This window comes from Monodelphis domestica, chromosome 1, assembly GCF_027887165.1.
Source record: "Monodelphis domestica isolate mMonDom1 chromosome 1, mMonDom1.pri, whole genome shotgun sequence".
Lineage (NCBI taxonomy): Eukaryota > Metazoa > Chordata > Mammalia > Didelphimorphia > Didelphidae > Monodelphis > Monodelphis domestica.
In genome coordinates this window covers 274564945-274583831 of record NC_077227.1, presented here as the reverse complement: position 1 = coordinate 274583831, position 18887 = coordinate 274564945, and the positions used below count along the sequence as shown (strand labels likewise).

General features: G+C 39.9%; 1 protein-coding gene across 3 annotated transcripts in view; it reads left to right on the top strand.

The window, feature by feature from the left end:
* The window catches only part of ESR2 (estrogen receptor 2), a 103819-nt gene extending 88989 nt beyond the window's left edge, over window positions 1-14830 (top strand). For all 3 annotated transcript variants that reach the window (XM_001377800.4, XM_007472992.2, XM_056810874.1), the window contains 2 exons: window positions 3787-3967; window positions 5646-14830. In XM_001377800.4, coding sequence (XP_001377837.1) covers window positions 3787-3967; window positions 5646-5838 — 374 coding nt within the window. In that variant the 3' untranslated portion in view covers window positions 5839-14830. The remainder of the gene's footprint in view (window positions 1-3786; window positions 3968-5645) is intronic.
* The last annotated feature ends 4057 nt before the right edge of the window (window positions 14831-18887 follow it).

Genomic DNA, 18887 nt, shown 5'->3' with positions numbered 1-18887 from the left:
TGAGGATTAAATTATATATAGATCTATCTTAAAGCAGCATGTGCATGCTAGCTATTATCTTTTTAGGATGTGTAGAGAAGGAAGGGGAGCTTGGCATTGACTTGGCAAAGACTGACCATGCTATGCCCACGAGAAAGGAGCAAACTTATCCGCATTCTATTTTACTCAAGGAGGAGAGCAGATCCTGACAACTCATGAAGCTGGAAGAGGGGATGTGGAGAGGTTGAGAAAGCCCTAGGGAGCTGAAGACCTGAAAAATGCAGTGTGACCACACTATTAGGACTTAAAACTCCAGAAAAGTTTCATTTCTCTTTTAACTAACAGAATAGTAATGCTAGTTCGCAGTATACTTTGCATGTTATTATTGTTGTTCAGTTGTTCAGTCATGTCTGACTCTTTGTGTCCCCTTTGGGGTTTTCTTAGCCAAGATACCATAATGATTTGCCATTTCCATTTCCAGCTTATGTTACAGATGGGGAAACAGAGGCAAACAGGGTTAAGTGACTTGTCCAGGGTCACAAAATTAGTAAGTGTCTGAGACTGAATTGGAACTCATAAAGATGAGTCTTCCTGATTCTGGACCCAGCTCTCTATCTACTGGGCTTCTTTGGCACTCCTTTGCAAATTATAGGATTTCCTATCAATTTTTTTTTTTAAGAATTCTAGATCTTGGGGGCAGCTGGGTGGCTCAGTGGATTGAGAGTCAGGCCTAAAGATGAGAAGTCCTAGGTTCAAATCTGGCCTCAGACACTTTTCAGCTGTGTGACCCTGGGCAAGTCACTTAACCCCCATTGCCTAGCCCTTACCACTCTTCTGCCTTGGAACCATTACATAGTATTGATTCCAAGAGGGAAGGTAAGAGTTAAAAAAAAAAGAATTCTAGATCTTATAATAATTTTCAGTTTCCAGTAAGAAGAGAAGTAGGAAGGAGGGTGTTCTCTTTTTATTTTTTATTTTTGTGTGTGTGTATTCTTTTGATAGTTGTCATTTAATGGATGTTAGCTGACCTCTAACCTTGCTGTGTGGAAAATGAGGTGGATCTGTTACTTAGGGACATTCTTTTGTCTAGAATATATATATATATATATATATATGTATATATATATATAGAATATATCTTTGAATATATCTTTTTTGAGAATATCTCCTAATGACATTGATGGGGGATAATAAAAATAGTTAGCATTTATATAGTGTTTACTATGTGCTAGGCACTGTGCTAATCTCATTCGATCCTCCCAACAACCCTGGAAAGAAGATGTTCTCATTAACCCTATTTTATAGATGATGAAACTGAGGCAAACAGTAGTTAAGAGACTTGTCCAGGGTCACAGAGCTAACATCTGAGGCCAGACCTAGAGTTGGATCTTCCTGACTCCAGGCTCAGGCGTTATCCATTGTACTACCTAGCTGCCTCCAAAAGGTTGAGATTGAATAGCTGTTGGAGCATCTTTCTCATCATTGAGGAAAGCTGGTCTTATCCCTAGGTAGTTATTAAGGATTCAGTGAGAGATGCCAAAAGTTTTATCTTTCCAAAGGAATGTTTGCTATTGGACAACCACCAGTGCCAGGAAATCCTGTCATTAGATGTATCCTATGTAGTTAAGCAAAAAAAGAACCATGGATTTTGATTGAGAAGATCCTTATTCACTAGCTTTGAAAACTTGAGTGAGGTTCTTAATTTTTCTGCCTGAATTTCTTCATCTGAGAAAAGGGGAAGTAATTATCCCCTCAAAGGTAATTATTTGGGTCTTTGCACCTCCAACAGTCTTTCACAGGGTCCTACACAAATCACAGAATCACAGACATGGAGATTTGGAAGGGACCAACTTTCCAGGCAAGAGCTTATCATGGCCTCTGATTGGACACCTCCATTGAGGGAAGATTTCACCACCTTTCATGGCACCTTTTTCAACTTCCACTCATTGTGCATGATACCTATTGCCTTCTGAAGCCAAATAAGACCAGTCTAATTCTCCTTCCATATGACAATACTTTAAATATTTGAAAACAATTCTAATCTCCCACCCCAAGTTTCTTCTTTAGGCTACCCGTGCCTACCTCATTTATTGTCCTTTTTTTTTTTTTGCTAGAGGGAAATTGGATTTTCCAGATGCTATCATGTCATCAGCAAATAATACTTTGATCTTCTTATTTCCAGTGTTAATCCCTCCTTTATCTTTCCCCCATGAGTAGCTGTGCTGCATGGTGAATAGAGAGCAGGTCTTAGAAGCATCAAGACGTTGTTTCAAGCCTACAGTGTGGAAGAACATTGACTATGTGACACTGGACACTGGACAAATTCCCCCTGCCCCCTATGACTTGTAGTTGATAATCTGCTTGGAAGGAGTTACCTCCTTGTGAAATGTCCAATACTAGTGTTTGGCTCCATTTTTATCTTTGTCAATCTGATGAGTATGAGGCAGACCCTGAGTGTTGTTTTAATTTGCATTTCTCTTATTTGGCGATCTGTGCTTTAAAGGCAGCTTAAATTTTTTCTTTTTGAAAATGCCAATTGATCATGTATCTACTGGAGAATGGCTCTTCTTCCTATGTATTTATGTCAGTTATACACACATGTTGAAAATCACCTTCTTAGAGAAATGTTTTTTTCTTTGTCACAAATATTTTTTTCCAAAGTTTATGGTTTCCCTTTGAATTCTCACTGCACCAGTGCTTGTGTTTAATTGAAATTGTCTGTTGTTTCTTTTGTGATCAGATGATCCTTGTTTGGTTAAAACAGCAATTGGGGGCAGCTGTGTGGTTCAATGGACTGAGAGCCATTGCCCAGCCCTTCCATGCAGTAGTGATTCTGAGACAGAAGGCAAGGGTTAAAAAAAAATGAACCCAACAACAACAACTTAACCCCCTTGCCTGGCCCTCACTGCTCTTTGGTCTTGGAACCAATGTACAGTATTGATTCCAAGATGGTACTTTCTGAAAGTAAAGGTTTAAAAATATCCTGATCCAGCTCTACAAAATAAAACCCTTTGATTTTAGTGTGTTTTTAGCAGGAGTGATTCTAATGTTACTCCATTGCAGGTTTTGTTTTGACTCTTGGCTAATTTTTGTTTTATTGAGACAAAATCCCTCTTTACTCTTTCTCAGCATTTTGACATAAATTGATGATGAATTTTATCAAAGACTTATTCTGCCTATGTTAGTAGAAATAGGCATTTTTCGGGGTAATGTGAAGACCCCCCCCTCTTTCTTTCTATTTCCCTCTCCCACCCCCAACCCTAACCTCTCTCTTCCCCTCCCTCCTGCCCTCTATCCTTCTCTCGCTCTGTCTCTGACTCCCTGGCTATCTCTGTCTGTCTCCCTCACTCTGTCTCTCTCTTCTTCCTCTACCTCCCTCTCTACCTCTCTCTGCCGCTCTGTCCTCTCTCTCTCTGTCTCTCTGTCTCTGTCTCTGTCTCTGTCTCTGTCACACACACACACACACACACACACACACACACACCCTTCTCTCCTCCCTCTCTTCTCTCTCCCTTCTTTCCCTCCCTCTCCCTGGGCATCTAGCATATCTTTGAAGAATGACACATTCCTCTGGGATCATTGTGACTTAATGACTAAAGGTAGAAGACTAGGGAGATGCCTAAATAACTGCCCAAAATCCAAACACTACTTTTCAGATTTGGGCCCAGCAAACTATTAGAACAACTCAAAGCAATTGTGGTCTTCTTGCTGGAGAAGCGATGCCCACTGGCTTGCTGAGAGCAGGGTTTCCTCCTGCCTCTTCCCTTTCAAGGCAAAAATTGCATTCTGGTTTTTGTCTTTGCCTAGGTATGTTCCCTTTAGCAGCAGCAACTGAAGAACCGGAGAGCAGCAGGAAATTACATCACCTGCTTAATGCTGTGACAGACGCACTGGTGTGGGTTATCGCAAAGAGTGGAATCTCTTCCCAGCAGCAGTCCATACGTCTGGCTAACCTTCTGATGCTTCTTTCTCATGTCAGGCACGCAAGGTACACATGTGGTGGCAAATGTTTTAATGGACTGTGGAGGGGGCGGTGAGGTGTCACCAGAAAGCATTGGATTCTGAGGTTAAAAAATAATAACGAAAGTTCAGATCTCAGTCCTGCCTCTTACAAATTGTGTGACCTTCAGGAACCCACTTATTCTCTCAGGGTCTCAGTTTCTTCAGCTGTAAAATGAAGAGTTTGGCCAAAGATTTTTTTCCAGAATTAACATTTTGTAATTCTGTGATTGTGTAAACTTCAACTTAACTTAATTTCAATTATTTTAATTTTGAAATTTCAATGAAAGGAAGAAAGATGCCCTAAATGGGAAGGTGTTCTGCTAGATTTCTAACCAATGATGTTAAGGTGCTGGTGGTCTCCATGCAGCTCTCTGAGTCTGACTCCAGTAGCCCTAAACCTTTTCTTTGTTAGAGATTCATGTTCCACTCACAACAGAGCCCTTCAGCAGGGGCTCTTAACCTTGCGGGTGTGGGTCATGGACCCTTCCATCAGCCTGGTGAAGTCTATGAATAGTTTGTTTAAATGCATGAAATAAAATCATAGGATTACAAAGGAAACCAATAACAGGGAAATGTAGTTATAAAAAAAATTCCCAGGCCCTAGATTCAGAACCTCTGCCAGAAGAAGACTGAATCTATCTCACCCTATCATCTCCAAGGTAAGCGACTCCTCTGAAGCCATGAGATTTGGAGGAAGATATTTTCTGGATTCCTCTATTTGGAGAAATCTATTTTCTCCTTCATCAATGTAGCTGCAATGAATCAACAAGCATTTAATGAGAGTTTACTACTTACTGTTAGGCCTGGGGCACACAAATGCAAAGGAGAAGTAAGTGTTGCCCTCAAGGAGCTTACCTTCCAATGGGAAAAAGCCCAACAACAGTGGCCTGGGAAGGGAGTTTTCCACTCCATAGTGGACTGTCACTTCTTTTCCATTAGTAATGGCAATGCTGGTTTGATTATTACTTCCAAAGGAAGAGCAAGAGGTAGAGAATTGGGGGACAGCAAAGGATGACTATTGAGATCATTGGAGGAAAGTGATCTAAGAGTAGTGAGTGACCAGTTGTGTGGAACAGACCAGGGAAAGAAAAAAAAAAGAAATACAATTAAAGTGTCATGATTGCGGATGTTGAGAAAGGCCCATGTTGTTGTGGTGTCTTTTAGGTAAGCAAACACAATGATTACATTAAAAGAACATAGATTCATAGAATATTAAAGCTGGCAAGGGACTTTAGAGATCATCTAATTAAAACTCTCTCATTTTACATATGAGAAAGCTGATGCCTAGATTTACCTGAAGTCAAACTAGCTAGGGGAAAAGTTTATATCAGAGGACTATATATATATATATATATATATATATATATATATATAATAAGCAGTTGCTTATTATTTGCAACAGGATGATGATGATAAATATTTTGAGTTGGTCATGTATTTGCATTCACTTTACTGGTACCTGATATAAAACAATAAAACAAACATAGAGTCTGTCCTGAAAATTCTTTAAGTCAAAGATTTGGACATAGACAATACCGAGGGACAAGAGGCAAAGAAACAGGATTCCATCACTCCTTTCCTCTGTAATTTCACAAGCATTGATATATTCCTTTCCTAGAATCCTAGATTTGTTCTTTTTTTTTTTTTGTGCCTCTCCCCCACAGTAACAAAGGTATGGAACATCTGCTCAGCATGAAATGCAAAAATGTGGTCCCTGTCTATGACCTTCTCCTGGAGATGCTGAATGCCCACACATTGAGGGGATATAAAAAGTCATCCGTCTCCGTGTCCGAGTATGGCCCTGCAGAGCAGAGCGAGAGCAAGGAGAGGAGCCCTCAGGACTTGCTGCCTCAGTGATCTCTTCTTCCCCAGGAGGAGTTGAGCCGGAATTGAGATGCACAGGAGTGACTGACACCTGAGCCAAAGGAAAATCCTTCCTGGGTTGTTGGGCATCTTGAGAAGCTCTTGGGAAATGAAGGAAATGAAGCTCTTCCCAGTGGATGTAAGACTTCCATTGGCTTTCATGGTTGCAGACTCAGTGCTCGCCATGGGACACTGATGACCTCTTTATGAGCACAACTGTGATTTTTAGGGCTGGGGATAAGAAAACCATTTTCTCCTTTGTTGTTAAGTAGTGAACAGAGATACAAAGAGTTTATTGCTCTTGGAATCTTGGCACCTTCTGCCCTCTGTAAAAATAAATGTTGAGTCTAGCTGTGTGACCCTGGGCAAGTCACTTGAACCTCCATTGCCTAGCCCTTACTGCTCTTCTGCTTTGGCACCAATATACAGTATTGGTTTTAAGCTAGGCGAGGTTTTAAAAAAATGCTTAGGGACATCTTGGTGGCTCAGTGGATAGATAACCAAGACTAGAGATGGGAAGTCCTAGGTTCAAGCCTGGCCTCAGAGGTGTCCTAGCTGTCTCCCTTGATCCCAATTACCTAGCCCCTTCTGCTCTTCTGCCTTGGAATGGATATTTAATATTGATTCTAAGACAGATGGTAAGGGTTTAAAAATTAGAATAAAATGCATTATAGTTTTATGATGAGTGTTGGGGAAGAAGGTGGGAAAATAGATAAAATGAGAATATCCCATAGTTGGAAGGGACCACAAGAGTTGGTCGCCTACTATAAAAACCTTATTGCGAGCATTATAGTGTAGAGAGAAAGTTCTCAGTTAGGAGCCTGGGATGATGAATGGAATTTAATGTTATTTCATCCTGCTAGGCCTCAGACACAGTCTACAAAATGATGGAATTGGATTACATGATCCTAGACCTTCTAGCCAGGAATCCCTCCTATAACATTCCTGACAAGTGGTCATCAAAGACAACAATGCTCTGGCCAAATCTCCTGAGTTCACCTCTATCTGTGTGCACTTTAGCGAGCACAGAGGTCTCTGGGTGTGTTTGAGACTGTAGGAAGAACCAGAAATGAGAGCTTTCCCCCAACCCCTGTATAATTAGAAACTCCTAGGGAGGAGTTACAAAAACTTATATACAACAATGCAAGAACACACATAAACAGAAAGGGAAAAGGAATTTTGGGATGAGGAGAGAATTCTGGGAGATGGAGTTCAAATTTTCTAGTATACCCCATCTCCAGCTTGTCTAGTGGCTGCACTAATTTAGGCATTACATACAGTTGATGTATATATAACTCTAGCATTTCACTAGTGAGGTCAAAACCTTTTCCATGCTTTGCGATGACCTGCAAATTACTGCTAGGCAAGCCCATTATTTTTGGTTGTGTTTTTATTCTCTGATTGTTGGAAACAATGTGATATTTTTTACTATCCAAGAACCATGTTCATTCTGATGTTTATATAATGTAACAAGCATAAAAACTATTTAGCTCATTTGACTGGGCTTTTATTCGCTCTCTTCTTAGTAGGTTTTATGGGCAAAGTTTGGGGTCAGGGTTATGAGGCAGAGTTGTAAAGAAATTACTGGGAGTAGGATATGGAATTAAGAGTGGGCCGATGCTGCTGGACATTTGGTAGGCCCACTGTGACCCATGTGAAAGGGTGAGCTAGCTTCCCTCAAATCTTTGGTCTTTCCCTTGTGTTCCTCCCAGCCTCCCCAATTCTCCAGCTTCTTTGGGCTCCTAGAGTCCTCAGCGGGAGACAGGAGGAGCCAAGTTGTAAACCATCCATGTGTGAAACAAAGTTGGTTTCAAAAAGTTAACAAACAAAGAAATGTGGGTTTGTCATGGGAGTGTTGTAGAGTCATATGAAGAGTTGACAAATTCAGTTGATGGTCCAAAATTGTGGTAAATCTTTTACCAGACTTTTAAGTTTTCCCAGAGCCCAGGAGAGAGTGAATTGCTTTAAGGAAAAGACCAACCACTTCCCACCCAGTCCTTAAACTATTTCTATTGGAGGATCCTGGGTGGGATGGTCTGATTGCTTTTAGTCTTTTATGCTTACAGTGATGAATTTCTAAAAACAAAATGGACAGTACCTTGCAGAGACTCCTACGCTGACGAATATTTGCCAATCTCATACAGTCTTCTTCAACCCTAAATTTTGTAACAGCATATGGTCTGATGGACTTGAGGGCATAATTAGTTGCACCATGAAAGGATTCTTCACTTCAAGAGCATTCTTTTAAATGAGAGCGACTCTAATTCAGCTGTTTGCTTATATAGCATTCAATAATTTACAGGTAATGCAGTAGGGTTGGGGAATGAAACAAATGATTAGCAGCCCCTAAATCCAATTTACTATATAATTAATGGAAGACAGTCCTGAAACTTCTGTGTAAGCTAATTTACAAACACCTAAATATGTATACTTTCTAGGAAAACTCTGAATGGATAAATTGAGATCTGTGTGTTTTGGGAGTCATCGTATTTGGTGAAGTTGGTGGTCGCATCTTTGGAAAGTGCTTACATTTCCGTGATGTGGGATTAATTCAACATTTTGCTCTTGGGAAATAAAGCTAACCATCTTTCCTTTAGCTAATGCATTCCAGAAACAATTCATTGATAGCAAGAACACCTTGGGATTTATATAGGTGGGCTTATGCCAGGGATCTTCTGTAAATAGTTTTTAATGATTTCTCCCACTCCACCTACTGCTTGGAATTGAGAATAGGAGTGGGACCAGAAAATAGTCAAGCACGTTCAAAGGAGTCACAGCTGAATCGTAAAGCCAGTGAATTTGTATCCTGAAGAGACTGAAAAGCGCTTTTGATGAGTCAATGCCTTGTGCTCTTGCCAGGATCTCCTATAGAGCAGAAGTGAATGTAATTTTGGAGACTCAGAGGATCATTTCAGAGCTTACCAGCAGGGCAGTTCTTTTCTTGGGGTGGCATCTCCCCCTGCTGGAGTTAATATCTATCACTACACATAGGGAAAACCCAACAATTCCTCAGTAACTTGATGGAATGTTTGTCACTCTATGCAGAACCCAGATATTTGTTCCTTTAGAGCTTTTAGAAAATAAAGATTTTGTGACAAGTACAATGAAAGAAGCATAAATGAAGTCCCATCTCAAGTGCTAGGGCTTGAAGAAACCTGTGGCCATCTAGTCTAACAGCTCAGAGACTGGAGCTGATTGCTAAGGCCATCTTAAATTTACAGTTGAGAAAATCGAGGATCAGGACTCCTTTTTACTAAAATGTGACTCATTCTCTGGGTCTCCTGACATTAAGTCAAAGTAATAAACTTCTCATGGAATTCTAGCGAACTACATAAAGGAAGTGTCCCCTCCCATTCCCCAATGGGAAACCACCTTGGAATCTTCTAAATATAGAACAGTAAGCCTGGTCCCTAAAGGAGAGCAAAGCCTGAAGGAGTGAAGTGTGGGGTTAAGGTGCAAAGAAAGAGGGGGAAATGTTGTCATTACAGGAAAGGTGCTGGATTCAGAGTCAGGCTTGAGCCCTAGACCTGTCACTACTTAGCCAGTGACTACTTTCCCTCTCCGGACCTTAATTTCCTCCTCTATGATCTATAAGATCCCTTCTAGCTCTGAGAGGTCATGTGATGAGTACTGGTGGAGAGATTCTAGCACCACCGAGCCTAGGAATACCCTCATTGATCACAGGTGATGAGATTACAGCTCTAAGGAAGTATCAGTGTCTTTTTGGATACCATAATAGTTATCAGATAATTGTCGTTGAGTCATTTAGTCTTGTCCCACTCTTTGTGACCCTATTTGGGGTTTTCTTGTTAAAGATGCCATAGTGGTTTGCCATTTCCTCCACCTCATTTGACAGATGAGGAAACTGAGGCAAAGTTAAATGCCAAGGTCACACAAGTAAAAAATGGCTGAGGCCAGGCAGCCTATTTACTGAACCACCTAGCTTCCCCACCCCCCATATGCTTTATTAAAAAAATATTTCTCTCCACCCCTTTAGAGGACAAAGAGGTAGAAGGATAGGGCAGTGGCTTCTAAGGTCACCTTTCAAATAACAAATTGTTATTATAACCTTGAATATTTTTGCAGCTCACAGAATACTAACCTTTCCACAAATTATCATTTACATAGAATTCATAAAATCCTGGCTGTCAGTGAGTACTTGAGGTAGTACTGGCATCACTGAGCCTTCTGCGGGAATTCTCAGTTTTACTTTTCATAGGAAATTGGTTGGAGTATGTAGCCAAGGTGGGAGAAGGAAGAAGAAAATCATGAGAAACAGCTCTGAAAAATCCTGGCCTTAAAGAACTTTTGAATAGGAGTCACCTGTCTCTTTTCTTTGTGACTCAATCCGACAGTATTTCTCTTCTACTCTTTCTTATTTAGGTATAATCTTCATCAATGGTGTCAAACTGAAATAGGAATAGGAGCTACTGTACCATCCGTAAGGAGCCCTGTAGGGTACATATTGACTTTTAAAACCTCACATTAATTTTATTTGTTTTATAATGTTTTAATTTATTTTGTTAAATATTTCCCAATTACATAGTAATCTGGTTTGAATTGCACTCAGGAGTGTCGTGAGCTGCAAGTCGTGTGTTTGACACCTATTAGACCATTGTGCTCAGCACAATCCATGGCACCTAGTAGGGACATAAAAGAGATATTTGTTGAATTGAATTCTTCCTCAAAGAAACTGAAGTTCTAATTTGAGGGAAAAATACCCTTGAGGGAGAAGAGACAGATATAATTCTAAGAATATTATAATGGCTAATAAAGGGGCCAGCCACTCTGTAGGCACTCAATTAATATTGATTGAATAATTAAAATGAATATTAGTAATACTGAGAAGTTTTGGGACAAAAAGTCTATCTAACTCTTGAGAAATTTAATTTACATTCTCCTTTACAAAAATGAAAGGGAAGAAAAATAAACCCAACCTAATTCATTGTGGGAGCATAGTGGTTTAATTCTCTGAAACAAGTCTGTTTAAGGAGCTGGAGTAGCTCAGAGATAGGCACTGGGCAAATTCTTGCCTATTAGGAAAAAACAATAATTTTAATTTTTTCCTACATCTCATTGTTTACTCCTAAATCTATCAGTTAAAGTCATTAATGGGGGGCAGCTAGGTGACTCTGTGGATAAAATGCCAGGCCTGGAGACAAGAGATCCTGAATTCAATTCTGGCCATAGAAACTTCCAGCTTTGTGAGACCCTGGGCAACACCACCTGCCTAGTCTGCTCTTCTGCCTTGAAACTGTTAACTTAGTATCAATTCTAAGACAGGAATTAAGGATTAAAAAAAAACCAAACAACTGTTAATGGCCACCTAATTGCTATTTGTATAATGTTTTTATACAACTAGAGTCTGTGTGGCATAGTAGAGAGGTGGCTTTGAGGTCAGGAAACACTAGGGTCAAGTCCTGACCCTTGGCAAGGGATGACTTCTCAGCACTCTAGGCACCTAAGACTGTAAATTGCAGAGAAGTTGCCAACATTGGTTGAATTCTCTTATCTTGGAGTTCCAAATTTTAGTGGTTATAAGTCCAGTTCTAATCCCCTTTTATATAGAAGAAATCTTGGAGAAACTCAGGATTTTTCTCTCTTGAAAAACTGAACTCTAATCATAGAATTTTAAAAGATTGGCCACCTTGTTCTTCTGGCATTCGCTTTTTCTTATTCATAATTTTCTCTTTAGTTAAAAAAAACCCCCCAAAACCCAACTCACCCAAAATACAAAAAATCTTACTTCCTGAACTCCAAAATTTCCTAACAAACCCAATGACAAAACTAGCTTTCAGTGAGTTTTTAAAAAAAGGTATTTATGCATTGCTACTAATCTTAGAGGGAAAAGGGCTTTGGTAAGGCAACTAAAGCTGACATTTTAGCAATTATGGAATAGCTAAGGAGCCTTTAAAAAAACAATCAAGCTGCTCCCCAGCATTTTACCAATGCCAGCTGCTGGACCATTTGACTCTTTTGAGTCATCCTTTCGTTTACATTGATTTCCTGTACTAATCAGATATTGTATTTAAGAACCAAGTTTGTATGTCACTAATATACATTTTTGGACTTGTGCCTGATTTCCAATTGATGGAATTTATTATCAATTTTTTACCTGGACTAATCTTTCTACCTTGATCCTAATTCCATTAACCTGATGATTCACTAGAAGGTGACATCAAATTGTTGAAAATGGATACTGTATAAATGGAGATATTGAACCCTAGACTTCATTCCCCAGAAGTCCTTGGTATTTCCCAGAATTCCCTATAATCTCTCTTGAGTCTCCATGTTGGCGAGATCACAATTGGTATTTAATTGGCAGTAAGGCCTCCCACGCTCTCTTCCTTTGCAAATGATGTAGCAAGTATAGAGGTAAGCTTTTAAATGGCCTAATCAGTCATGGGCACGTGGTTTTTACTTTGTATCCTTTTTGTTCTTTGATTTCTAACGATCCTTAATCAACCTCATAAAATATAATATTATTATAGATATAATTTAATTTTTAAAATACCCAGTGTTTTAATTAAAAAAAAAAAGAAAGCCAACTTATATGTTTTAAATGTTCATCACTTTTAGCCAGATACAAGCAATTTTAGATTTGCAGCTTTTAAAAGCTTGCTTTTGAACCTATGTATATGTCATGTTTCACATTCAAGGTGCCCCCTTGGGCCATCACATTCTATTTTCCTTTTTTCTTAATTTTAATTTTTTTTTTGGCCTATAAGCATTAGGCACATCTACAAACTACAAGATACTTCTACAAAGAAAGAAAAAATGTGAACAATTAGGTAAAAAATAAATAAGCCCTTAGCTGTAGGCTCATAGACTTAAAGCTGGAAGAGACTTTCAGGGCCATTGAATTCAATCCATTTTAGAGATGAAGAAATTGAACCCTAGAAAGGTTAAGTGAACTGGCCAGGCTCAACAGAACGTGTTTGAGACAATATTTGAACTTGGCTTTTTCTGACTCCAAGCTCAGTACTCCATCCCCTGGGCCACTTTGCCCCCCTAGATTCTGAACTAGAACGATAGTGAATTCTAAAATTGGATACGGTTGGTATGCTTAGAATGTAATATCAAATTGGGCTTGTGAGTGATCTGCTAGAGATTAGAATTATTGAGTGATTGAGGTGGAAGAGACCCCAATGGTCGTGTCATCCAACTTCGCATCCAACAGATGGGAACAACTTTATCCAAAAGATAAAGAAACAAAAGCTAAGGGAATGAGTTTAGGTAGCTGGCTAGTGGCAGAATTTCGTCCTAAATACATTGACTCCCAAGTCATTCTTCTTAACACAGGACATTGCCACTTGCTTCTGAGATTCTATTACTTGAGCTGTATTTTAGTACCATACAGGAATGCTTGGCTAATTGCGCCCTCCGTCTCTACTTAGATCAGTAATTTGCCCTCCTATTGCCTCTCACATGTTCTTATCCCTGTTATCTGGGAAGGGGGTGTGAGCCCTTCACTGGAAGGAATGAAGAAATAGGAAAGAAAAATGGTGCTTGTCTTCCTATCCTGGGCGGATAGAGTGTGTCTTCCCTCCATCTTTTCTCTGCCAGGTGATCTCAATACCTACCATGTTTCATGCACTTGCTAGCCACAGAAAATATAAGTACAAAGAATGAAACAGTGAACTCACATTATTTCTCACGCTGACCCAACATTCTAATTGGGGGGTGGGGGTAGAATTACTTTAAAAAAAAATCACATGGGAGCAGCTGGGTATCTCAGTGGATGATCTCTAGCCATGCCTAGAGACATAAGATCCTGGGTTAAAATGTGACCTCAGACACTTCCCAGCTGTGTGATCCTGGGCAAGTCACCTAACCCCCATTGCCTAGCCCTTACCACTCTTCTGCCTTAGAACCAATCCAAGATGGAAGGCAAGGGTTAAAAAAAATCACACACAGTATAAATACAAAGTTAGTAAAAACAAATGGAAACCATGAAAACACAAGGTAGTTTGGCAAAAGACATTAAACCATTGGGGGAATCTGGAAAGGTTTCTAGAAGATGAGGCCCCAAATTGTATAATGATGAGGATTCTGTGAGGAAGGCGAGCATGCTAGGGATGAGGGACAGCCAGTGCAAATGTATGAAGACTGAGGATGAAGGGTTGTGTGTGAGAAATGGGTTCAAACTCTCCATGACTAGGGAAATAGCTTCCATTTAGGTGAATAGTATAATCACTGGCAGGTTGTCTAATTAAAATTCTTGACTAATTTTTAGAAGGTTCATGTTTGTTTTGTCATTCCCTTTCTATGGAATTAGGTTTAATGCCAGCATATAATGTATAGTTATATACCATGTTTTCCCTTTTTAATCTTAAAGAAATGTTGGAATCCTCAATTCCTTTGGAGCTCAGCTTCTATCCCACTGAGTAAGTGTTCTCTGCCTTTCGATCCAGGCTTCTTCAGGTCCCATATGCCATGTTCCCCGTCAAATCCCAGGCCATCTTGTATGATGCTATCTTTGTTCACAGCTTGCTTATTTGTAGGAATGACAAAAATCTGTCATCATTAGCCTTTGACTAGGGACTTCCAAGTGCCCTAGGATTTCCCCCTATGGTAGGTGGTTTGCCTTTTTTCAAAACTATTATGATAGTACCTGTGAGTATCTGAATGAGTCCAAGATGAGTGGTTTTATCTTGCCAGCATGTAGCACAATGCCTGGCACACAGTAGGCACTTGATGTTTATTGATTGATTGTCATCATTTTTAGTTGTGCAGACCTTTCAGGCGAATGCTTTGTTTCTGCTTTTGTACATTTCAAGAAGTGATTGATATTTATCTCCACCAAAACTTTTAAGCTTGAACCTTCTTTAAACATGAATTTGATTATTCTGTTGTATGAAAGTCAGTGATTGTTTTCTGCCTCCCCTTCCTGTGGACAGTATTATTTCCTTTCTGTGTTCTTTTGAATGTGTTGCTGTTATGAAATGAGGCATGGTATCATAGAAGTTAAATAAAATGTTTTTCATACTTGACTTTTTAAAATTTTTTGGTGGGGGTGGGGGGGAGAATGGTGGGAGTTTTTAAGCTGACAATTTCCAGTTCAGCAAATTCAGGTTGGGCGTATTACCACATCTGTTATTCCTGCTATTGGGGAGGATGAGGCTGGTGGATGGTGCGAGTTCATTTCTGTGCTGCAATAGGGCCAGCACCAAGTGGGCGTCCATACTAAGGCTGGCACCAAAAGGGTGATTCATTGGGAAGGAAAGGGTGTGTGTGTGTCTTGGTGGGTGGCTGGATGGAGGACCCTCTACCAAGCTGCTTAAAGAAAGGAGAATGGGCTCAGATTGGGAATGGAGCAGGGCAAAGCTCCCTTGCAAATTTGCAGGGATCAGGTCTTGGAGTGGTCATTGTACTTCCACTTAGGTGAACAGGGACACCTAGTTTGAAGAACAAAAAAAGAAAAAAGAAAGAAAATTCAGCATGGGGGCAGGGGGGAGACATTCAGAGCATTTAGACATCACCCTGATTCCTTTTGAAGGTAGCTCTGATGCCATATAAATGATGCTTTATTTATGTGTTTGGCCAGCAGCTGCAAAAGACACACAGCCCTATGATGACCATCAATAATTGGCCTAAAAGTCCTTAAGAATTTATTATACGAGGGGAACGACTATGTTTCTTCCTCAAACTAGTACCAGGGTTTACACACCACATCAACTGGCATTACTGGACTTGATGGCCTGAAAACTTGGAAAAGCAGAGTATAATCGACACATTAAGAGAGGGGGAAAAGAGGTGGAGAAATCTACAAATAAACAATATTTGGTTTTGGCATTCAGTTGTACACACATACCTCCCTCCCCTCTTAATGAGTTATGCCATGCTACTGTCATTTTCTTTTATCACTATGGGACAGAGACAAAACTTTTGGAAACCTTCTAATCTCTTCCTGCTTGAATAGCAAAGCTATAATAGAAAAGGCTCATCTATTTAGACCTACTATAGAAACTATCTAACAACATCATTTTACAGATGAGTAAATTGAGGCCCAGAGAGACTGAGACTTTACCGAACTGGGATTTGAATCCAATATGGCAATGCCTTTTCCAAAGAGCTAATCAACTCACCCGGATGATCCATTCATAGATACCTGAAAACCAATGGTCTTCATTGTAAGTAGTAGGAATGTGAAATGACCGTAATGTCATAAACCAAGCACCGAACCTTTGTTTTCCTTTACTTTCAACTCAATCTGTGAACTACCACCCACACAGCATGCCAGTAGGCCAGGTCTTGAAGTGAATTTTGAAGACAATTGTGATTATGGGGGACCTTTCCCCCAGGCTCATTATTTCCCAACTCACTCTTTCTTACCTATGCCCAGTGGTAAGTCCTCCATTAAATAACTTGGAAACCATAACATGATTGTAAGATGGAACAATTTCTAAATAGAGAGGTATGGCTTCAGCACAATTGTAATAGAGAAGATGGAGGCTTCCAGTTTTCCATGGTAATAACGAGGTAAGAATGAGATCAGTTTCCACTGTGATTTAAAAAAAAAATGTGTTTGTGTATGAGAAAATGACCAGTCTGGGCTTTAGACTTTAAAGTTTCTTGAGTTATCATAATCATCGGTGAATAAAAGATGATTTTAAAGAATAAAAAAAGTAACTTGAGACAGTACTGAATTTTTGGGGGACCATTTTGAGACTTTTGGTAAAAGCACTTTTTTTATCCTATCACATCACTTCAGCAAGCAATTTTGATAAAACTGTATGTAATGAGGGTAAATTGCAGACTGAAATTTTCTTTGGCCCTTTTAGCACTCTTCAAATCTTCAACCTTATATAAGCTGCTTAATGGCAGCTGTCCTCTCATGTTAGCAGCTCAACCGATTTCAGTTAGATGGACATTTGAAATGGGGACTTTGATTCCTATGGGCTGACAAAGCTCAGGCTGTGAAAATACTGAGATTCCAATGAGAAATTAAATATTCTGTTGGCACGATCCCAAAATGGAGAGGAAAAGGTATTTCTTGAGAGGTATTTATTCTCTTGAATCCTTTGCCTGGCAAAAAGGTCTCAGGAAACAAGACTGAAATTATTCTCTTGCACTATTACAGAGTTGTGGCAGCTAAGTGGTGTAGTGGATAGAGTGCCAAGCTCAGTGTCAGGAAGACTCATCTTCTGGAGGTCAAATCTGATCCCAGATCCTTGCTATCTGTGTGTCCCTGGACAAGTCACATCACCCTGTTTAACTCAGTTTCCTTATCTGTAAAATGAGTTTGAAAAGGAAATGGCAAACCACTCCAGTATCTTTGCCCAAATGGGGTCATGGAAGAGTTGGACACACCTGAAAAAAACTGAATGACAAAAATTATCAAGTTAATTCTTCTTTGCAAGTATGGTATTATATCAGTCAGTTGTGTTCTGGTAAATGTTTAAGCACTAGCTCTGGGGGGAGACATGCATAACAGACATAAGTCTAATCTGCATGATTAAAATGAACACAGTGCCTGGCACATAGTAGGCCTTAGCTCCTTCCCCTACTAAGAAAGTGATCAAGAAAATGTTAGTTTAGATAATCAACAAAATGATAAATCAAATCCCGACAGGTGGCATTTGCCAGTTTCCAAGGAGTGGATGCCCACATTGAAAAATTATCAATTGGCTCGATGGTTCAAGTTGGCTTTCAGCTCACCTCTGGTTTCTTCAACTAAAGTGTTATCCAGATAAATCCTTGTCTGATAGATGAGTGTTATTAAAAGTAGTTAATAGATTTCACCTGAAATTACTTGAGTTATTGACTCCCCAAAGGGCTAAAAGATAGTAAACGTCACTAACAAAAATGGAGACTCTCCTGTGTTTAATTCTTATAATTAAATATAACACCAGCCAATTTTTCTTAAACCCTTACTTTCTGCCTCAGAATCAGTACTAGGTATTGGTTCTAAGGCAGAAGAGTGGTAAGGGCTAGGCAATGGGGGTTAAGTGACTTGCACAGGGTCATAAAGCTAGGAAGTGTCTGAGGCCAGATTTGAACCTAGGACCTCCCATCTCTGGACCTGGCTCTCAATCTGTTGAGCTATCCAATTGCCCCAGTTATGCTAGGCTACTGTCATTCTTTTATCACTATGTAAAAGTGACAAAACTTTTGGAAAAGAGCCTTTTTTTCTTTTCTGTTTCTATAAACCTACCTTTAAGAACCATCCTTCATCCACTTCAAGTCCTGCTTTATTCCAACAACACCAGGCACACACTTCTGTAGTGCTTTTAGATTTAAATGAAGCACTTTCCTCACAAAAGGACTGAGGGTGTAGGGATAGCTTTTTTTCCCCTTTATTGATGAGGAAACTGAGGCTCAGGGAGGTGGTGACTTGCCCAAGATTACCCAGGTCTCAATTATGCTACCATCTTCTTTGAATTGCATTGCTTTAAGTAACAACTTTGCATTTCCATCTTGCCTCCCTCCCTAAGGAGTCCTCTGAGAGCCTAATGTAGTGCTATGCCAACACTCCGAAGTCAATAAACACATACTAGTTGAATGAGTGTATTTCTGCTATTTTTAGAATGATGAAAGAAAGTCTCTGACATTGTGTAGGCTAGCTGATGCTCTTTAGTTGTTTCAGTTGTGTCTGACTCATGATCCCATTTAGGGTTTTCTTGGCCAAGATGCTAGAATAGTTGGCCTCCTTCAGTTCCTGTACAGATAAGGAAACCAAGGCAGACAGGGTTAAGTGACTTGCCCAGGGTCACATAGCTAGCAAGTGTCTGAGGCTAGATTTGACCCAAATCGGAAAAGCCTCTCATTGGGACCTTGCTGTTGGAGGGCCACCTGGCTCAAGTTTGGGGAGCAGAAGAACCTGCTTTAGCCATAGGAAAAAAAAGGATCTCAGTTATATGTAGCCTCTTTCCATGGCAATAGTGAGGATGTTGGAATGGTAGCCAAGAAGAATAGAATGTACTAAGAGATCATAATTTTTAGACAGTGTTGGCACTTTAAATGTATATATTTGTGTCCGCTGCTGTCATTTCTTTGGTTTGATGACTCCAGTGCCCCAGAAAGACATGAACAAGACTAGA